This window comes from Dipodomys spectabilis, unplaced genomic scaffold (assembly GCF_019054845.1).
Source record: "Dipodomys spectabilis isolate Male_0828 unplaced genomic scaffold, ASM1905484v1 ptg000365l, whole genome shotgun sequence".
Classification (NCBI taxonomy): Eukaryota; Metazoa; Chordata; class Mammalia; order Rodentia; family Heteromyidae; genus Dipodomys; species Dipodomys spectabilis.
The window spans coordinates 12357656-12381584 of NW_024871042.1; the positions used below are offsets into that span (position 1 = coordinate 12357656).

The following is a 23929-nucleotide window of genomic DNA, read 5'->3' on the forward strand; positions in this document are numbered from 1 at the left end:
TGAAAGGATTAATCAAACAAGCAAAGAATCAAGGCTCTCTCACTCATATGAGGAACCTGGTATCCAGAGAGGTCAAAGACTATAATGGCTTCTGAGTGGCCAGCAACCCAGACCAGGAGTGAGGTCTAAGACCATGTGGCCTGCTGTGAATACTCACAACACAATATGAACTCTATAATCTTACATGTCAATTAACTGAGTTACAGTTAAGAGAAAGCTAAACAAAATTTTAACAGATATTTAACCGTTAACAGAAAGCTAAAGTTTTATTGTGCTTAAGTATTTTGAAATATTTGTCATTTACAGGTTCAAAGAATAGTATGTGCATTATGTGTCACTATGACCACCAAAACAGTTCAACAAGCCACAAGTTGATACCTATGCTTTGCTTACCATTTACCATGTGTTTTCTTTTTTTTTTTTAACTGTATTTTTTTTTGTCTTTTCTTTTTTGGTACTGGGGATCGAACCCAGGACGTTGCACTTGCTAGGCAAGCGCTTTGCCACTGAGCTACATCCCATCCCCATGTATTTTCTTTTCAGTTTCCCAAAATAGCATTCCTCACTTTTCCTCTGAACTTAAACAATGAGGAAAGTCAAGATACAAGGCACATTTGAAACAAGTAAATTCCACAGAAAAGCAATGGAAAAACCAACAGAAATACCATGAAACTCAAAGTAAGGACAACTTTACCTCAAATGAACTGCTTTATTAATACTGTGCTCAGTCTCCTCACTGAGAGACATTATAGACAGACAGACAGACAGACAGAGATACATATGCATATATATAACATATATGCATCACAGGGTTTAAATAAGAATCAAATAACATGAGGTTAGAGACATGGTTTAAGTGATAGAATGCCAGCCAATGAATGAAAATATCAGATATCAAGTTCAAATCCCAGTCTCAGACCAAAAAAAAAAAAAAAGATCTAATAGCATACGCAAAAACACATTGTAAATTGCAAAGTAACATAAAATACAAAAACAAGATCATGTTATTAACAAGTCACTTATTTTTCAGAAACCAAAAAACCTCAATAAGTAACATGTCATATTAGTCATTGATTAGTAGCTAAAATATAGATTTAGTCATCTTATGAACTGTACATCTGATCATATTTAAACACAACCACTCTACTACAGGTCTGAGTTAAACTTTTATTTTCCTACCAAAAGTTCTTAATTTTTATATAACACTTGTCAAATCGTAAGTGTATGTCACTCTAAGAAAACATATAAAAATGTATAGCCAGGCTCATGGCTGCAATTCTACTCAGGAGGCCCTGAGTTCAAGCCTCATATTGATACACTCAAAATAATAAGGTATAAATGTTACAAGTAAAGTCATTTACTTACATTTATCATAAATGCAAGTGAATGACTTTTCTGATCAATCAATATTTACTAAGCCTCAATTATAAGTCAGGCATATAATGCTTATATAGATAGTCCAAGAAAAAATTCATTTTGGGCTGGGAAGGTGGCTCAGTGGTAGAGAGCTTGCCTTGCATGCTCGAGGCCCTGGGTTCGATTGCTCAGCACCACATAAGCAAAAAGAAAAAAGCCGGAAGTGGCGCTGTGGCTCAAGTGGTAGAGCACTAGCCTTGAGCTGAAGAGCTGAGGGACAGCGCCCAGGCCCAGAGTTCAGGCCCCACAACCGGACCCAAAAAAAAAAAAAGAAAAAATTCATTTTAAAAGTGAATTGCTTTTCAAAACAAATACTTGGTAGGTAAAGAAAAATGCAGGTTATTTTCAACTCAATCCAGCACTGGGTGATCATTATGTGGTGACCAGTTTACTACATACCTGATTACCAGTTTTCTACATACCTGGTAATGCTTAGCAGCGATTTTTAATCCTTCATCATTATCCAGGTTCTGTTCTGCTGCAATCTGGCTAGCTAAGGCTGCACAATTGAATAAGACACAGCTCTTTTCATATCCTAAGCTTGCAAGAGCTGTAAAATAAAATTGAGAAGGAAATATCAAAATTTTCCAAAGAAAACGAATGTTCCAAAGAGAAATAGTATGACTTGGGGGAGGGGGAAGAGGAGAGTGTAGTTGTGGAGATAGGAGGGAAGGGATGGGAAAAACAAAGTAGGAGGCAACAATGCTTGATAAGAAATATATTCATTACTTTGCTCATGTAATTGTAACCCCTCTGTACAGTATTTTCACAATAAAAAGCTTATTTTAAAAAAAATAGTATGACCTCTGTCCCACTGGCTCTCACAGAAAAGTTTCCAGACCTACTTCACATCTATTTCAGGGTGCCCTGACAAGTACTTAGTTCCATAATGGCCCCATCATCAAAAGCTGAACAGATCACTAAGTTATCCTTTCTCACTTTTACTTCTATGTTTTTATTATTATAGTCAGATTCAAAATATGAAAATCATTCTTATGTCATTTTTTTCTTTATCTCTTAAATTCAAATAAATTCTTTTCATCTTTCCATTACCTCTCAAAGGTATATCTTCCTTCCACTCTTAAATTAGTTTCTCTTTATTACAAACCTGAGTTAATGCAAGCACCTCTCCTAGCTGGCTTTTCATGCCTCAGTCCCTAATGCCAACTAATTTCTCAGAAGCCTATAGCAGAGTAATGTGGCAAAAATGCAACTCTGTCCAAGAATCTGTAATATATCTCACATATATTAGCATAGCTATTTAAAAAAAAACAAGAAAATAAGAAGAGTTGATAAAGATGTAAAGACACTGGAACTGTTGTACAGTGTTGGCAGGAATGTAAAGTGCTATGGAATGCAATATGGGAATCCACAAAGATTAAAAGCCGAATTACCATAAAATCAAGAAAAGAATTACTAAAAGCAGTCTCTCAGGTTTGAACTAGGGTTCAAAGCAGCATTATTCACCATAGCCAAAACACAAAAGCAAAGCAAGTGTCTATCTACCCACTGATGAATGAACAAAATACTGTATATACATATAATCAAGTATTACTCAACCCTAAAAAGAAAGGAAATCACGAGGGAAAGAACTGGGAAAAAATGAGGGCAAAGGTGACACTGTTCAAAAAGAAATGTACTCATTTCCTGACCTATGTAACTATAACTCCTCTATACAGGAGGGAGGGAAGAAGAATGGAAATCACACACTACAACACAGACATTCTGCTAAGGGAAATAAACCAGTTACTGAAAGATAAATACTATATGATTCCATTTATATGAGTTATTTATAGTGTAGTTGAAATCATAGAAAAAGGAGTTAGATAGTGATATCCAGGGAAGTGGTGGCTATCATTTGATGAATATAGCATTTCATATTTGCAAGAAAAACAATTGTAAAGGCTTCTTTTACAACAATGAATGCAGTAACATTACTAAACTGTACAGTTAAAAATAGTTAAAATGGCAGATTTTGTGTTGTGTTTTTACAATGTAATAATTATATTAGAATAATTATTCATAAATTAAATCAGAATAATTAAATTCAGAGACAAGAGGAATACCGGTGGTTCCAGAGACTGACAAAAAGAATGGGTAGTTAATGTTGAGTATAGAATTTCAATTTTGTAAATGAAAGAGCTGTAGAAACAGACAGTGGTTATAGTTACAAAATAATGTGAATATGCTTAAAATCGCTGATCTGTACATTTAAAATTATTAAAAAGGTATTTTGTGCATTTTATCACAATTAAAAATAAGTGTAAAGAAAAAGAATCTAATGGATAATTCAATCACATTATTATGACTTTCCATTGCACACCAGACAAATGGCCACAAAGCAAAATAATCAGAAGACTTCTTACAAAAAACATAGGGTAAATCATCAAAAAGAACCAGAACAACACAGTTTTATATCTAAGTCTCAGAGTAGTGCTATACATTATAGCCCCTCTTGCTACAGCATCTTGGTACCCTCCCTTTTAATAATAGCAATTCACTACTAGCATCCTGACTCTGTAGTTCAATAGACATAAATATATATATATATTATATATATATAGAGAGAGAGAGAGAGACATATATACATATATATATTACTCTTACCTGCTTTCTTAAGTAAATTCATACTTTCTTAAGTAAAATATGACATGAGGAGAATAATAATGCCCTTAAAAAAAAGATCAAGGTAACTGAAAAACAGCCAAAGTAAGCAAAGCCAATTCCAGTAAGTCAAAGATAATTAGTACTCTTCAAGAGATTTAAAGATGGTGAAATCACAAGACAAACAGGATGTAGTATCTTTAAGTTGGTGAAAAAGAAAAGCTACCAAAAATTAAAATTTTAGTTACTAACACTATTTCAAAAGAAGTGTTAGAAAGTATTATCTAGGGCTAGGAAGGTGGCTCAGTGGTAGAGCGCTTGCCTTGCATGCATGAGGCCCTGGGTTAGATTCCTCAGCACCACATAAGCAAAAAGAAAAAAGCCGGAATTGGTGCTGTGGCTCAAGTGGTAGAGTACTAGCCTTGAGCTGAAGAGCTGAGGGACAGCGCCCAGGCCCAGAGTTCAGGCCCCACGACCGGACCCAAAAAAAAAAAAAAAAAGAAAAGAAAAAGAAAGTATCATCTAGACATTCTCCTACAAAGAATGTAATGTTAAAGAAATTAAAACTTATGCACTCCTATTTCTTAACAACCAACATATAAAAAAGAATCTACAATAGCTCTCAATTACTTGGAAAGAAAAAGTATAAAGAGAGGGATTGAAGGGACAAGAAAGATAAGAAAAATTCCCATGGTTGAAAAGAGATGAAATGATCCAACTAAAAAGGTTAGCAATAAATCACACACACACACACACACACACACACACACACACACACACACACACACACACACACACACACACACACACACACACACACACACACACACACACACACACACACACACACACACACACACACACACACACACACACACAGCGGCTTGGCCCTGGATTTTTATCTAACACTATAAAAAAGGAAAAGTTAAAAAATTCCCATGGTTGAAAAGAGATGAAATGATCCAACTAAAAAGGTTAGCAATAAATCACACACACACACACACACACACACACACACAGCGGCTTGGCCCTGGATTTTTATCTAACACTATAAAAAAGGAAAAGTTAAAAATGAAATATAGCAGGCACCAGTGGCTCACACCTATAACCCTAGCTACTCAGGAGGCTGAGAGCTGAGGACTGTGGTTCAAGGAAAGTCCATGAGACTCTTACCTCCAATTAACCACCAGAAAACCAGAAGTGGTGCTATAACTCTAGTGGTAGAGTGCTAGCCTTGAGCTGAAGAGCTGAGGGACAGACCCAGAGTTCAAGTCCCATGACCAACAAAAAACAAATGAAATATACTCCAAGCAACAAATTAAACTACATACATTTTTGTAAGTATTATTATCTCAAGCTATTGTCATTTTATTTTCATAATTTCTATGTCTGACTTCATAAGAAATTTTTGTTCTTACAATTAAAATCTTATTTTTTTTCTTTATCAATTATCTTTGTTTTGTCACATTATCTCTTCTTTTTCACCAGGGCTTTTCAAAATTACTAACTTGGTTATAAAGTTTTTAATTCAAACATCTGATTATAAACAGAATTAGAATAAAAACAATCACCCAATACCTTACTCTTAAGAGTAACCACATTAATTTCTTTCTCAAATAACTACACGTATTTTCATCTGTAACTTTTTTCACACTACACTCAAGCTGCCTGGGATGCTCAACTCCAATAAGCTGCACACAAAGTCCGTTTAAGAGTGTTTCAAGGATCCCAATTCAGAAACGTTGTACAACACAAATACTCTGATCTTTGGGGTTTAGAGTTTTGTTTTTTGGAGGGGCAAGAGTGGTATTTGAGGCTGAATTTGGGCCTCATACTTGCAGGCAAGTTCTGAGCCATGCACCCACTCGTACTTTGATATGTATTACAATATTCAATTGATGTAGCTTTACATATCCACAAATATACACTTGCATTATCACTTAGTCTTCTAAAATTGCACAATATTCTAACAAATGTATATTACTAAAAGACATCTAGTTTCCAATTTTTGTTAGCAAAATACCCAGACGAATCACCTCCTGTTATATTCATACGCTCAAATTTCTTGCTTCCTACCACCTCTTCTAGAAGCTAGGTTCATTACTCAACCTTTCTCATTCCAGAATTTCACCTCCTGTCACCTGCTCCTCTTCTCAGCCTACCAATCTGCTTTTTAAATCACAACAGCACTAAAAGTCCTTTCACCTTGGCTCCCTCTCAGCATAACATTGCTCCCGTGGAACCAAAATCCAGACTGAAAATTCTCTGAAACAAGTAACCCACTTACTATTTACATTTCCTTGCTTCCTGTCAACCCTCTCAATTTCATGCAATTTGTCTTTTTCCACACGCTTCTAGAAAGACTTCTCTCACTGTCCAACTCAATGTCTTCCTCCAACCCTACAACTTAAGTTTGTCACAGTATCCTTCTATCACATCAGGTACTCTCTGTGTTCACCTTTATAGAGCCAGAACCCCCACAAGTAATTATGATATGCAGCAGGCATGGGAAATGACAGTCTACATCACCTTTAAAATTCCTCTATATTCACTTCCACATTTCTGTCTGTTCCTAATTCCTCCAGGATCTAAAAGACTTTTCTCAAACTCATTTCAGAACTCTTCCTATTATTTCCTCTGACTATTATATTCTCTAGCTCTGACTTTCACAATTTTCTATTATCTGCCAGAGGGGTTCAATTTATTATCATCTAATAATTAACTCCTCCCAAGTCTACAACTCTCTTTTCTGAACTTTAAACCTATTATTTCCAAGTGCCAGAGAATTTTTTACCCTGAGGTAGCACAGCAAACTCAAGACTGATCTGTCTATGTAAAACACAGGTCAATTCAAGTTTCAAAGCAAAGTCAACCCTTAACTTCTCTTCTTCTCTTCTTCTAACTAATAGAGGGCCCATCCATTTCACCTCTGAAGTGTCTCCAAAGCCCATGATATCTCCTCTGACCATACATACTCCCTTGTCTAGCCTCCCTTGTCTAACCTCACTGTCTCTCCTTTGCTTCCCAACTAATCTGTTGAGTTTCTCGAGTCCCTGGAATTAGACTTTCTGGATTCACATATCACTCTCACTAAACCCAAGTCTTATGATCTTTGAAAGCCACTTACTCCGATCCAGCCAGTTTAGTCATATGGCAACTACAGTGCCTTTCCTCATTGGACTAACAAGAAATTCAGTAAAGACAATATATGTAAACCCGTTCCACAATGCCTGGATAGTCAATACTCAATATTAAATATAAATAAGGAGCATTACAATTTTAATAATATAATATTTGCACTCTTCACAATCTATTTTCCATTATCATCACCCTCAAAATTCCTCAACTCAAACTGTTTTAAGCCATATAACTATTATATTACTATATTTTCATTTTCTCACCTATATAAAAAGCATATATCTGATACTTGGATTACCTTGTATTTGGATACTTAAGTGCATTTGCATCACATATCTAAATATCATACACAGTAAACAATACCTCAGATAATATGTATATATGACCTGAAGTACATATATAAACATGATATGTAAATATATTATACATACATAATTTTACATAATAATGTATTTCATTCAGTATTCATTTTAATCAGTAGTAAATGAACACTGTAAGGATTTTACGTATTTTCACTTTTACTCCAACCAGTAATTCCATGACTCACTTCACAGATGAAGAAATTATGGCACAAAGAAGATACCTTGCATGAGCTATGTTGTAGTATGTGTGATAGCATTTTCCACCTGAAAAAACAAATTTATCCTTCAAGACCTAACAAATATTGCTTCCTTTCAACAGATAAGAGTTAAACATCTTCCTCATCTAAGTTCCCATAAATGTGTTTCACAGACTGATTTAGTCATGCCTCACTGAAAAATCCAGGACACATTTTGAGAAATGAGCTGTTCAGTGGCTTCATCATTATGGAAGTATTAAAGTGTACTTAAGATAACAAAGAAGACTACAACATCATTCTGAGATATAAGCTTATGGTACCACTAATATGTATGCATACTGTCATTGATGAAGATGTCATTATGTGGTACATGTTACACATTACATAGTGCATACTACATTTAAAATGATCAACTTGTTTCCCAACCAGACTGAATATAATAACTGTCTTACTTATTGTTATAACTAGCATAGTGTAGGCTCTGTCTTACTTATTCTTCACACTAGTCCAGCATAGTGTAGGCAATCTACAAATATTTTCAAATTACATTAGAAGTTGAAGTTAAAAAGAAAATATGTAGGAAAAATTTAGTATTTACACAGAGTCATTAGGAGGCCAACTTTTTTGGATGAATTTTTTTTCTAAACTTCAAACAGTTGTACAAGGGGGTTATAATTTACCATGTGATAGGACAGCAAATTTTAAAATCAAAAATAAAGGAAAGTGGTTAGATCAAGTTTCTTATTATTTCTATTTAAAATTACATACCCAATTTTACTGATCCTCCAAAAAGTGAACCTTTATCAAAAGCATCCTTCCAGGTAAATGTCAAGCAGATCTGGATAGAATGAGAAAAAACAGAAAATTATTTGTTTCTTAGATCTCATTAAATATTTTATTTTTTTGAAGAAAGTCCTCCAACAAGGTAAGAACAAAAGCTCACTCTATATAAAATAATATTTTCTGTTACCAAATCCTTTCCAGTCCTTGGGATTATAATTTATTAAAAAGTAAAATACTGTTACCAGGGTATTTCAAAATATCATTGTATCAATAATCATAAACATTATCTTCATCTTTACAATCACAATAAAGCAAACACACCAAATAAGCAAAAAGAATAAAATAATCATTACAAAGTTTCCTAGGAGATAAAACTGAAAACAAAAGTTATTAAAGTAGCAACTGTCTCTCTGGGAAACAGGATATTTTATTTATTGATCTGAGTGTTAGTTATACAAACATATTTACTTCGTGACCATAAAAGTTATAAACATGATCTGTTCACTTTCTATACTATGTTATATATGAAAAAAATCTTACTTAACAAAAAACTACATTTCCCCTGGTTTCATATAAGAATACTATATGTAAAGGTTCAACCAAATTTAGATCCATTTAGACTATTTATAAGGAGTACAAAGATTTTTTTTTTTCTTCTCTGAATGTGGAACTCTTGACTTCATACATGCCATGCAATTACTCTATCACTTAGCTACATTCATAGCCAGTAAAAAATACTGTAAACTCTGAATTGGAAAAATTCCACAAAACTCGAAGAAAAAAAAATCAAGTCCTCTAAACCCATTAGCAGCTTTAACCTTTTGCCTTTCTTTGTTCATCTATTCCTCAACTTCTCCTCCCACCACCTCCAACTACCCATCCACAAACATTTTCTTCCTTGCCTATTAAGTAAATAATAATAATCCCATTGGTACAAGAATGATTAAAGAACAACAGACCTTCAGTATCTCTATGAGACTGCCATGGAAGAAAATACACATGTCCCCAGTACATAGATATCAGCACTCTCCTGCACTGCAGATGCTTGTTTCATTTTTCTCATAACATCATCCAACTTCTGCTAAAGACATCTCACTTCTCAACCAATCTCAAATTTTCACTTCAGTGAATCATACTGCATGTCCTTTTTGGCTTACAAGCATTAACTATAATCTTCACCTTGCTTTTAGAGCATCATTTTTTTTCACTAAATGGAGAGATCATACAATGTCCCTCTTTCCCCCTGCCCTCCCTAAGCACAGAGTTCATTTTTTACATGGTGTGCACTGTATCAATAATTTTTAAGGCATTAACCTGAGGTTGATACTTCCTCAACTATACAATTTCTTAATTCTGTAAAAACTAAGGGAAAGATACCATCAATTACATTAATCAACAGGCGGCGGTAGCTCACGCCTGTAATCCTAGCTATTCTGGAGGATCATGGTTCAAAGCCAGCCCGGGCAGGAAAGACCATGAGACTCTTATCTCCAATAAACCACTAGAAAACCGGAAGTGATGCTGTGGCTCAAGTGGTAGAGCGCTCGCCTTGAGCTGAAGAGCTGAGGGATAGTGCCCAAGCCCAGAGTTCATGCCCCACGGCTGACCCCCCCCCCAAAAAAAATTACATTAGTCAAAAAATAAATAGATCCTATTGATATAAAATATCAGTATAATGCTCTACAGGAAAGTGACTCTAGGACTCTTCACAAGATAAACCTAAGTTTCTAATTTATATAAAACTATCTCATAAACCTACAGAAGGAAAAGAGATGTAACTGATTTCAATAAAATGATACTATAGGTGGAAAGAATGGACAATTTATTATTACCATACAAAATCAATAACTTACCTGGTTTTCAGAAAATGGGAACTTAGGTTCAATGGAACAAATTTGATCATAATATCTAAAAAGTAGAGTGAAAAGAGTAATTAGCTAAATATGCATTTATGAAAACAGAATGGTTCAAGTATAACAAACTATTCATGCTACCTTGAAAACAGAATGGTTCAAGTGTAAAACTATTCATGCTAACTTGGAGTAACAAATCCTATTCAATCACCTGTTTGAAAGTCAATGAAATGCAATCTTCGATGTGTCAGCCAGGAATTAGAGTATATGCAATGAAAAGGAATTTACAAGAGACTCTCCCACCAATATAGAAAAACATTACCAAAATAAATCAAAGTAAGTATGTAGCTCAAAAGAATGTGTTTTGAAAATACTTTATTATGATAAATGTTTATATGCATTGGACAAATTCGTATCTTTGGTAAATTGTTAATTAAAACAGATTAACATTTTCAAATGTACTCTAGGTACATCCACTTCTGTAGGGATAGCCCCCACTGCCAAAAAAACTCAACAATACTCACACAAATCATCTCCAACTGACTAATCCAAGGTTTTCTAGTCAATCTGCCTGTTTCCTTTCTCATTCTTTCCAAACTAGGTCCACACAGTAATAAAAAATAACCAATAAATCTTTTTCCAACCTCTATTACCAACTTCCCTTTCCTATTAAGAAAAAGGGAAGGTGAGCAGGCCAAGCTTTCCAACTGTTCTTAAATGTTTCCTCCTTCATTTATTCCCTTCTACCCTTTCCTCACTGTCATCAAGATTACCTTTCCAATGATTATTTCAAGAAGCAAGTTATCATGTGGTAAAGGAGTGGGGTGAGTCAAACACCATGTCCGAAACCAAGCTTTTGGCTGCAAACTGCAAGAACTAAGCAATTAAGTAAACACACTGAAAATAATGGAAATGAGGTTTCTCACTGTCAGAGAAAAAAGAATGGTAAATAGGGAAAGGGTAAGACTAAAACAAATGTTTTGAGACCAGGGGGTTTCAATGTGAACTTATTTTTTAATACTATAGAGAGAACCAAAATGTGTATATTTTCCTAATTACATATACTGGAGGATATAGAAGCAATTACACCTCACAGTCACATAAATAATGTCCTCATTAAAAGGAGCCAGCACCCCCACACACACACCACAGAAATGAGACGACTACTGAGAAAATTCAAAACAAGACAAAAAATGATGACACATTTTTTAAAAAAATAGAGCTGGAACAGGTGGCTCACACCTGTAATCTTAGCTACTCAGGAGGCTAATGTCTGAGGATCACAGTTCGAAGCCAGCCTGGGCAGGGAAGTCCATGCGATTCTTATCTCCAATAAACTACTCAAAAAAGCTGGTAGTGGCGCTGTGGCTCAAGTGGTAAAATGGTCCCTTGAGCAAAAGAAACTCAGGGTCAGTGCCCAGGCCCAAAACTAGCTAATAGGCAGTCAAGCAGGCAGACAGATGGCCTACCATAAAGGGATTCCCAATTGTCAAGTATGACAAGTTAGAATCCATTGCAAAACGTAAGTACTGTACTCTGAATCCTATTGTGCAACACCAAAAAGACATAATGGAATTAGAAATGAGCACCATTTGGTATCTTTCATAGTAGAATAGTAACTAGTTCTGATAAGATTAGTCAATGGATACTAAAAATAATGAAAATTTTATGAGAAATGAGCCTCAAAGCATCTCCATACAAAATATTTATTAATAAGCACTACATTCTCATTAGTTTTAACATCAAGAAACATAGCAAACCAGGCACATCTACACTCCTAGCTTCTTGGAAAGCTGACAATGGGGAAATAACCATTTGAGGCCAGCCCAGGAAAAATGATCATGAGACCCCTTTTCAACCTACAGCTAGATGTAGTAGCACGCATACGTCATCCCAAGATACATGTGAGGCTGGGACTGGGAGGTACGGTTATAAAACAGCCCAGGGAGGAAAGTCAGTGAGACTCCGTCTCAAAAGAAAGAAGCTGAGTGTGGTGGTACATGCCTATCATCCCAGCTTTGAGGGAAAGCCTAAAATATGTTTGTGGTCCCAACATACACCTGAGATACCCTATCTCAAAAATAAGCAGCACAAAAAGAGCTGAGCAGGAAAAAAAAATGTTTAAATCCCAATAATAAAAATAAATAAATCCCAATAATATAGATATATAAATATAGATAGATAGATAGATCTATATATACATATTGATTTATTTATATAAAGAGATGTATATATATATATATATATATGAACCAAGTGCTAAAAATATTACTACTAGGACACATATCATTATGCTTTTTCTGATACACACCACAAAAATAACAGAGCAAGAATTCACTGGTACACCTCCACATGTAAGACAAAACCTTATTGAGAGACAGGCTACAAAGTAACAACTAACAAACTTGGTATTATTCAAGAATATCAAGGGCATGCAGCTGAGAATATAGCTGGATAGTAGAGTACTTGCCTAGCATGTGCAAGACTACGTGGGAATGATCTCAGCAACAAGAAACGTCATGAAAAATAAAACTGAGGGACTATTTACAGACTGGGGGATACTAAAGAAATATAATTAAATACAATGCATAATCCCAGATTAGGTCCTGAATTTGTATATAACATTACTGGAAAAAATCAGCAAATTTTGAATTTACAAATTCAGGTTTTTGTTTTGTGGGGTGTTGTTGTTTTGCGGGTACTGGGGCTCAAATTCTGGGCCTGGGCACTGTCCCTGAGCTTCTTTTGCTCAGGCTAGCACTCTACCTCTTGAGCCACACCACCACTTCCAGCTTTTTCTGAGTTTATTGGAGATAACAGTCTCACAGACTTTCCTGCCTTGGATGGTTTCAAATCATGATCTTCAGATCTCACCGCTGAGTACCTAGGGTTACAGGCATGAGCCTTCAGAGCCCACCACTTTTAAACAACTGTTTTTACTCTAACTCAGTCAGAAATAAAGAGTTTAAAGTCAAATAGCCTTAGATTCACTATATAATGCTGTTTCTTTTTTTTTCTTTTTTGCAGTCCTGGGCCTTATGCTCAGCTTGTTTTGCTCAAGACTAGCACTCTACCACTCTAGCCACAGCACTACTTCCAAAGTTGATGGCTCAAATGCGAATATGCCAATTTCTTAATTATGAATTATAGAACAGTTATATAATGCAGGAGCGCATCCTTGTACATAGAAAGTAAACTTCAAGGGCTGGGAAGGTAGCTCAGTGGTAGAGCGCTTGCCTTGCATGCCTGAGGCCCTGGGTTCGATTCCTCAGCACCACATAAGCATAAAGAAAAAAGCCAGAAGTGGCGCTGTGGCTCAAGTGGTAGAGTGCTAGCCTTGAGCTGAAGAGCTGAGGGACAGCACCCAGGCCCAGAGTTCAGGCCCCACTATGGGACCCAAAAAAAAATTAAGTACTGAAAAATCTTTCATGTATTCTCATTATACTTGAAATCACATTGGAAAACACTAACAAAGCCTTTCATTATTTGGCCACAACCCAATTATCTGGCCCTATCTCAGCATATTCTCTATACATTAAGTCAATAAATTAAAAGCTCTCCTAAGGGAGACTTTTATTTCCCTCTATATCCAAAAACTTGGAATTTGGTATTTATCTTATATTTTCCCACTTTTTTCATCTGGACTGACATGCCTTCAAAAAAAAGCTTTTCTTCAGGCCAGGTATTGGTGACTCACACCTATACTCATAACTACTCAGGAGGCTGAGATCTGAGGATTAAAGTTCAAAGCCAATCTGGGCAGAAAAGTCTGTGAAACTCTTATCTCCAATAAATTCAGAAAATCCTGGAAGTGGGGCTGTGGTTCAAGTGGTAGAAAGCTAACCTTGAGCACAAAAGATCAGAGATAGTGCCCAGGCCCTGAGCTCAAGCCCCAGGACTGGCACAAAAAAAAATTTCTTCAATCATTTATTCATTCAATACATACTAAGAACTTACTACGTTACCAAACATAGTTCAATGACATAGGAATTTGGTAGCAAACAAGCACTTATAGCTGTATATCTTTGTGATGCTTTTAGGAAGGATGACAAACAAGATAAGTTTTAAAAAGCATATGGTATAGTGGATAGTGGCTAAGTGCTATAGAGAAAACTAATGATAGAAGGATAAAATTAACGCGTGAGGTAAGATAGGAAAGCGTCTACTTTAAATGTGAAGGAAGTGAAGAAGACAGGTATCTGAAGAAAAGTGCCAGGAACCTGGAATGAAAGTGTGCCTGAGATTATACCTGGTGTTGCCACTGTGGCCATATACTGAGCATAGGAGAAAACAATAGTAATGATACCTTAAATACAACTTCAAGATCTTGGCTTTTACTACATGGAGAGGGTAAACAAAAAAGTAACAGGATCTAATTTATGTTTATAATCACCAAGGCTACTATTCAGAAACTGACTAGAGGTGTGCAATCACAGAATTAGGGAAATCAGACAGGAAGCTACTATAGTAATCCAGTCAAGAGGTGATGTTAACACCTTATCCTCTCAAAACAATTCTATGAGCACACAAAATGAGTTGACTTGTGGGTTACTTACCCCAAGCAAGTGAGTCAGGAAATGCTGTTTTAAAAAAATAACCTTGCCGGGCGCTGGTGGCTCACGCCTGTAATCCTAGCTACTCAGGAGGCTGAGATCTGAGGATAGCGGTTCAAAGCCAGCCCGGGCAGGAGAGAGCGTGAGAATCCTATCTCCAATAAACTACCAGAAAAAAAACCGGAAGTGGCACTGTAGCTCAAGTGGTAGAGCGCTCACTTTGAGCTGAAGAGCTAAGGGACAGTGCCCAGGCCCAGAGTTCAAGCCCCACGACCGACAAAAAAAAAAATAAAATAAATAACCTTTTTTTCCTGAAAAGTAAAGATTCTCTAGAGAATGAATAAGAACTTTCAATAAATGATCCCATATGGAAGGAACCATCAACTGCCAAGAGCCTGGGGCAAGAGAATATCTAAAGGTATTCCAGGCTCAGCCTGGAGCACAAGTTGGCTACTGAGCAAGAACTGGCAAACTTTTTCAGAAATGAGATTATTCTAGACTTTGCTGGGGGACAGGAAAAAAATCAAAGGGAGAATGTAAATGCTTCTATAACAAGACAAACTACTGTCCTGCACCTTGTGTTTTGTTTTGTGTTGGAGGTGGGCATTCCCATGATGAGCACACCAGGCACACAGCTATCCAAATGCAATCAGGTAGAGACATTCTCTGAAAGAAAAGTCAGAGTTCAGCTGGGCTTGGTGGCTTTCATCTGTAATTCCAGCATTTGGGAAACTCAGGAAGGAGAACTGTGGCTCAAGGACAGCTATTGCAAAAAGTTAACAAGATCTCACCTCAAGCAAGGCATCATAGTTCACATTTGTAATCCTAGCTACATGAGAAGCATCAATAGGAGGATCATGGTCTAATCTTGCCTATTTGAAAAAATAACATAAATCAAAAAGGACTAGAAGTACAAATCTAGTGGTAGCATATTTGTGGATTCAAACATCAATATCAAGAAGAAAAAAAAAAAAGTACCAGCCAGTCTATTATAAGGGACGCACAGAAGAGGGGGAGTGTTAGTTTCACATTCTATCCCACTTGCACCTGCCATGGTTTAGGTATGAATGCCCCCAGGAAATCCATGTGTTAAAGACTTGGTGGAACTATTGAAAGATGACTGGATCATGGGGCACTAACCCAATGATGAGTTCACAGCTGAGGAAGGAGCCTAGTTGGACAAAGTAGGTCACTGGGGGTATGATTTTTGAAGTGTGTATCTCGTTGCTAACCTCTTTTCTCTGTCTCTGCTTCCACATCCCCAAGAGGTGAGCAGCCTCCTGTCATAGGCTCCCTGTGCCATGTTCTACCTTACCATAGGTTCAAAGAAATAGAGCCAGCTGACCATGGTCTAAAATATCTGATACCATGAACCAAAATAATGCCTCTGTCCTTTAAGACATTTTCCTCCAGTGTCTTGTCACAGCCACAACACCAAATTGAAGCACATATTTATTTTCTCTAAAGAGCCTGGTCTTTTCACTTGGGACACCTGATACAGCTGGCTGGAGACAAGTGGTAATCTTCCTTACAGATTCAAGTATTTGGTGCCAAGCCATTGCCAAGTAAAGTAGCCAGTGTATAGATAACATGAAAGCAAACCTAGGTAGCAGGGAAGCATGGCCACTGGCCAGGGAGGGAGACACTGGAAGCCCAGGGAACATCCAGGTAAGTCTCCAAGGACCATAGTACTAACCACTAGAGTATCCATAGACTACACAGCTCTGTCTCCAAGGATATTAACACTAACCACTGGAGCCCCCACAGACTACACAGAAACTTGTACTGAGATTGGCTTTATCTTACTGATCTCTGTTATAAAGTAAGCAAGGAAGGAAGTAGTGAGAAATGAGGCTAAAATGAAGAAGAAAAACTGCTGAACTGAATATACTGAATTTTTGCACCCATTCTATTCACTCCAAAGCCTCTGAGATCAACTCACAAAACTTGAGCAGGGCGGGGGGAAACAGTGCATTTATATTGTTCATCTAATGACTAGAAGCTATGAGGTAGAATTTTCAAAGCAAGTTAGATGTCTTCCGACAGGCAATGTAAAGTCAAATGGAAGTACAAGGAAAGGGTAGTCACTAGAAATCACAATATCTGATCAATATGAAGCCAACCCCAACAAAACAAGAGAGGCTTTATACCTGAAAGCAGCAACTAATAAATGTGGTCACCAGAGGCAATGTTATCTACTTCCCTCATATAATTCCTACAGCTTATGTTCTCTAGAAAGGGAAGTCACGGAACTCACAGAAACAAAAGAATCTACCAAGCCCTTCTCCTTATTATTTACATAGGCATCGTTATAGGGAACCATAGCCTCCAACATATGTTGACAGACAGAAAGATTGGTTAGTACACTAACTCAGAAAGCTGGTCCCAAAAACAGTAATGCAAAAATTATCCTTATAGATCATGTGTGTGTGTACAAACTCTGTGTGCACATGTGTGTGTGGCTGGAACTCAGGACATAAGCATTGTCCCTGAGCTTTCTGGCTCAAGGCTAATGCCCTACCACTTAATCCATAGCTCTACCTCTGGCTTTTGGGTAGTTAATTGGAAACCAGGCTCACAAACTTTCCTACCTGGAATGACTTCAAACTACAATCCTCACATCTCAGTCTCCTGAGCAGCTAAGATTACAGGCATGAGCCACCAGCACTCAGCCAGATTTTATTTTTAAAATAAGTGAATTTTTAATCACTTATTTAAAATGTAAAATCCTAAGCATACCTAAAAGGTATAATAATGTCACATTTGGAGGACTCAAGATTTCAAGTCTGACAACCTGACTCTGATTTCCATTTCTTAGTTGTGTGATCATGTGTGAGCTATTCAATTTCTCTAAAGCCCTTCTAAAGTAACATAATACTCTCCTTATGGGTGAGGGAACAAATTATGTAATAAATAAGAAATGCTTAAGATAGTATCTGGATACATAGTACACACTAGATAAATGAGCTACAGATTATTTTGCATATCTGGATACATAGTACACACTAGATAAATGAGCTATAGATTATTTTGCAACTACATGTAAGTACTTTTTTCTATATGTGCTCTTCTATTTCAAAAGACTCACTTTAAATAAAATATGTAATATAATTTAATTTAAAAATCTCATGCAAAGTTGAGGGTGCAGCTCAGTGGTATTAGCATGAGCAAGGTCCAGGGTTTAACCCAAAGCACAGAAAAAAAAAAAAAAAAAACCTTGTGGGAGGAAAAAAAAATACGTAGAAAATTAACACAACACTTAAAAAAAAAACAACAAAGCGTGGCCAAATCCCTATTGAAAAATTAGTTTTAAACATTTGTAAAAGAACAAGAACAACCAATCGACATTGACAACTAATATACCACACACTTCTATAACCCTTTACTACTCAAATATATATTTAGGGCTATGCACTTCAGGCTACCAATTACAGGGAGAAATTAAGAGAATCAAAAGGTGTGGGCCAGTTACAGGTGAGGCCAACCTCATAGATCCCTCCTAACCTGACTTTCATCTAATTCATCCCAAGAAAAATCACTGCTACAGCAAAAATATGATAGAAACCAAATCAGTCAAGGAGCTAGGACCTCAGTCAAGCTGTGCCAAAAAGTTACCTATATGGGCTTAAATGTTTGGCATGAACAACAAAGATACTATTATGGTTACACAGAATGATAGTCCTGCCAAGCTATTATATATACTACACACCAGAATTGTCAAAACTACACGAAATTTTTAATTTTCTTTTTTTTTCTTTTTTTTTCTTTTTTTTGCCAGTCATGGTGCCTGAACTCTGGGCCTGGGTGCTGTCCCTCAGCTCTTCAGCTCAAGGCTAGTGCTCTACCACTTGAGCCACAGCACCACTTCCAGCTTTTTTTGCTTATGTGGTGCTGAGGAATCGAACCCAGGGCCTCATGCATGCAAGGCAAGCACTCTACCACTGAGCCACCTTCCCAGCCCCAAATTTTTAATTTTCTTATTTATCTATCTTATTGATGAAAAAAAAAAAAATCACTGAGCCAAATTAAAGTCTAACAACTACAAATACTCTTTGAGACCAAGTGTCAAGTACAACATGTCTTTAAATACTCTGCAGCTTCTTCCTGTAGTGTGGTCCCAAGACTCCACATTAACATTTGATTAATAAACTGTAGCAGTGTACAACAGTATACTGTACAATAATACAATAGTATTTCAATATCTCACTCCTAAGTTAACAATCACAACATAAGCAAAAGTTGTGAAGGTGGAACAGCGATAAATGTAAAACTATAAAATATTAGCACTTGGAAAACATTTTGGAAATTGCTAGAGTAGTTCAATCAACTTTACAACTCGTAAAATGATGAAACAGTCTGTTTAGAAGTTTTACAAAATCTATGTAAATGATCCTTCAACTAAAGAAAACTGAGGCAGGCACAGCAGGATAGACCTGTTATCTTAGCACTCAGAAGGTAGAGGTAGGAGGATCTTAAATTCATGAGTTTGATGCCAGCTTGAGCCACACAGCAAGAACCTGTGTAAAAGCACCGAACATGTTTATAATCCCAGCACTTCACAGGCTGGGGCAGGAGCTCCTGCCTGTGAGTTCAAGACTAGCCTGGCCATACAATCAATTACCAGCTACTCTGTGCTACATATCAAGAGCCTGTCTCAAAAAAAAAAAAAAAAAAAATCTCCATACACAAGGGCAGGGGATGTAAATCAGTGGTAAAGCATTTGCTTGGCCTAGGCTCCATCCCTAGCACTAGCAAAATATTTTTTTAATACAAATTAAATATTTAGTCCCTCAGAAAAGGTATACTTCTTGTTTTAAATATCCCAACAGTTCAATTCACAACTATCCAATTTTACAGTACATATGCCCAAGAAATTTTTGTATATCCCTCTAATATAAAATTTAATATGCTAGCCAGGCACCAGTGGCTCACGCCTGGAATCCTCAGGAAGCTGAGATCTGAGTATTGCAGTTCAAAGCCAGCTTGGACATAAAAATTCTCATAAGATTCATCTCCAATTAACCACCAGAAAACCAAAGTGGTGCTGTGGCTCAAAGTGGTAGAGTGAAAAGGCTCAGGGATAACACCTAGACCCTGAGTTTAAGCCCCACAACCGACAAAAGAAAAAAACATTTAGTAAGCTGTAGTGATTTATTAGCTTACCCTTACCACAGAAAAATCTCAGTTATTTACTAAATAACTCTGCTGGATTACAAAAAAAAAAATAAAGAAAGAAAGAAACATAGTTTCAAGGAGACTATCTTCAACAGTTCCACTATCTAGTCAACAGTTACACTTATTAAAAGAAAAAAAAAGAACAAATGAAGTTTTAACTTTCCCAGCAGCATTCTATCTGAACCACTGCCCACTATCTTTCCTTGTCTATTATTCTAAATCGATGGATCAAGTGTCTCCCATCACCCCAAATCCTTGGAATCCAAACTATTCAACAAATTTTTATTATAAGGCTCATTAAACCAAAAATAGGTCTTACAAATACTAATTCAAAATTCTCATTGAATGCTACTCATGTCTACATAAATATAGCCTTCAAGATTTTTTTTAATGGCCTAGTACTCCTAGGTTAACATAAAAGTATCATTAAGTATGAGACAACAGTCTAAACTTTCTAAGGTTGGCTGAAAAAACCATCATAAATCTCTAAGCAATCTAGTCAATGTCTCTTCCTTTGGCCAACCAACCCTTCCTCGAATCTTGAATTGATACACAAAGATGGAGAAGTTAAACCAATTGGGTGACCCAGACAAAGGTCATTAATAACCCCATTTCCTACCAAAGATAAGTTTGTATCAGCCAACCAAATGAGCAACCTCCATGGACTTTCAACAGAGCTAAAGACAGCATTAACTTCTGTAAGAGCTGTAAATGATCATCTCTCTCAACACATGACCAAAGCTCACCTAAGATGGAAGCATCTGGAGGCACAATGATACCCAGAGATGCCCAAACCTAAGGAAGAATCAAATATGCCTAATGTTTGGTTATCAAAACAGGTATCCCTTAAGCTTAAACTAGTTTAAGCTGGGTTTCTGTTTCCTGCACCCTAATACAACTTGGACTTCTCCCATGAAACAAGAATAATTACATATGGGAAATGAAGCGATGTATCATAAAGTGATATCCAAAAAGAAAGGTATCATTAACTGTTCCACAAAGAGAACAAATACAAAGTGAGACCAGATACAAAGTGAGGCCAGTATGCACTTTCTGAAATGTATTCTATTAGGTGCACAGTCAAACAAACTGACTTTAAGCAACCTACTTTGAATAATCTGTCACTTAAGTTTCTGTGCAGGTTCTGAGGCTTGAACTCAGGCCCTGGGGGCTGTCCCTGAACTTTTATACTCAAGGCTACTGCTCTACCATTTGAGCCATGGCGCCACTTCTTGTTTCTTTGGGTTTTGTTTTGGTAGTTCAGTGGAGATAACAGCTCGCAGACTCCAGCCTGGACTGACTTTGCAATCCTCAGATCTCCGCCTCCTCCTGAATGGCTAAGATTACAAGTATGAGCCAACGGGCATCCAGCTTGTCATTCAAGTTTTAAGTAACTTACAATTCTCCTATAGCTTGTTCAAACGACTCGTCTCAAGCGAACCATGCAATGAAGTAGTACACAGACATGGATGGGGTCCAGGGTCCTGATTCCAAAAACACACACTTCCAACAAAACTACTTTTAGGAAATTCTAGATTTGGGCCCTAAGACAGTGGCAGAGCGAGAAGCAAGGAGTCTCCATTTAAAACAAACAAAACACACACACACACACACACACACACTAGTGGAGTATAAGGAATCTGGGTGCGTGGCAGACTTCCTCCCAGGTAAGGGGCCCTGGTGACCCCGGGAAGGACTCCGAGGACCCGGCCAGGCCGGCCAGTCGGCTCACCAGGAAAGAATGCAGGCCACACCCACGGCTCCGGCCGAGTCAGGGCGGGGCGGCGGAGTGGGAGGGAGGGAGCTGGGGGAGGCCGGGGGCGCCCGCCGCCCACCCCCATTCACCCGGGCCCGGCCCGCGCCCACCTCAGCAGCGTCTCGAGCGCGCCCTCGTGCTTGTCGAGCGGGCGGCCGAGCGCGGCGCGCCGCAGCTTGCTGAGCTCCTCGGCCGCGCGGCAGTACTGGGCCTGCTCCTCCCCGCCGCTCGGGTACGTCTGCTGGATGAACTTCACCAGCGGCTTGGCCAGGTCCACCTCCGACGTCTTTTTCAGCTGCACCGAAATGAACGTCGCCATGATGAAGCGCCGGCCGGCCGTACGGGCCGCAAAGACGCCGGAGCAGTGACAGGGCCCAAACGCTCCGGTGGGTGAAGCCCCGCGGCGGACGAGCGGACCGACGGGCCGACGGACGGACGTGCAAACCGCCTAGCGCTACGGTCCGGCTACTTCCGGGAGCTGCGGCAGTGGCGCAGGCGCAGTGAGGAAGCGCGGCGGGGAGGAGCGTGCGTCGCGTGGTCAGGTGATGTTGTCCCGGCGACGCCAGCTCACCTGCGCAGTGGGATCCCGGCCTTTGCCGCCTCTGAGGGCTTCTCACCGCTGCGGTGACCGACGGAGCTCTACTGCTCCGCCGAGGGTGTTACGGCTGACCTGCCCAGGACCTTGTGCGCCCAGGGGTACTGTGACCTAGGAGCGTCACTCCGCCTCTGGGCACAAGCTGTGAGTGCACTGTGAACTCAGTAGGGAAAGCCTCTGCCTTTGTGCAGTTCACGGCAGGGAAGGACCAAATGCAGGTAAGCCACCACACTCTCGGCCGGGGAAAGAAACCGGGGGCTTGGATATTAGAACCTAATTTAAACAGAGGCTTTCTCCTAGGAAGCCAGCTTTTATAACACTTGATGTCTGAGAAGCTGCTTGGCATTAGGAGGGAGGAAAGAGTGGAGAACCTCCAAGACCAACAGCACTTTAGGTTCTATAACAGAACCGAAAAACCAAGCTGTGTACGTGGCGGAACACAGCTGTAATCCTAGCACTCAGGAGGCTGAAGCAGGAGGATGCAGAGTTGGGAGGCCGACGGGCTGCATAGTGATGCTATCTCAGAGACAAAGGAGGACAGGTAAAGGGAGCAAGAATAGAAGGAATCATCTCCCAGTCCTTTGACTAAGAGCAAGTAGAAAATAAAGTTGGAAGAGAAAGCACGCATCAGATCCTTCAGAATCTTATTTTGTCTTCTCTAAGGGGGAAGGGAGATAGAAATAACACTTAAGCAATTTACATTCTTAAAAGGCCACCCTTTGGATTAACCCTGTAGATTAGTACGAAATATACCACATTGTGAAACATTCCTGGCAAAAATATTTAACTGAATTGATCAAGCTTTTATATATGACATACATAATATATAGCAGATAAATGACCTAAATGGTACCACAGGAAGTAGCCAAAGAAACTACAAGGAAGAAATAAAGCTACTTTATGAGGAGCTTAAAGATAGTACAGTCTTAATTGGATACTGGACGGAAAAGATTACTCATAGAATTTTTTATAGGATAACCGGGAAATTTGAATGTAGAGAGACCAAATATCAGATGCGACTGGGTGGCCATAGAAAGGTAAGGATCATTCATTGAAAAAGAACATGTGACAACATCAGAATATCTTATATTGGTTAAAAGAATATTCAGGGAAGTGACGCTGTGGCTCAAGAGGTAGAGCACTCGCCTTAAGCTGAAGAGCGCAGGGATAGCACCCAAGCCCAGAGTTCAAGCCCCACGACCGACTAAAAAAAAAAAAAAAATCAGGTATCTTAAGTACCATGAAAGAGTTGTACCCTAAGGTCTTCTAATCTTTGGAAATAGAAATTGTGTGGTTTTTTTTTCCTTTTTGTATTGCATAAATTTTTCTACTAAACTATATGTACCTCTGTCATTATAATAAAAGTTTATTTTACCATGGCTTATGAAAATGTCTTTAAACTATTCTCAGTTCACAATCACCCTGCCTGATGAGTGAACAAAGCATAAAGGCTGGACACAGGGAGGGAAATCATGAGACCAACTCAGAAATCCTGGC

At 38.1% G+C, this 23929-nt stretch overlaps 1 protein-coding gene across 2 annotated transcripts in view; it reads right to left on the minus strand.

Annotated features, from left to right (window-relative positions):
- Positions 1-22316, minus strand: part of LOC122096126 (programmed cell death 6 interacting protein) — a 62078-nt gene extending 39762 nt beyond the window's left edge. Inside the window, exons 1-4 of one of the 2 annotated variants that reach the window (XM_042666544.1) lie at positions 21948-22316; positions 10354-10408; positions 8486-8555; positions 1839-1966 (exon numbers count right to left, since the gene is read on the minus strand). In XM_042666544.1, coding sequence (XP_042522478.1) covers positions 1839-1966; positions 8486-8555; positions 10354-10408; positions 21948-22156 — 462 coding nt within the window. In that variant the 5' untranslated portion in view covers positions 22157-22316. The remainder of the gene's footprint in view (positions 1-1838; positions 1967-8485; positions 8556-10353; positions 10409-21947) is intronic. The other variant, XM_042666543.1, reaches the window with a different exon arrangement.
- Between the last annotated feature and the right edge of the window lie 1613 nt (positions 22317-23929).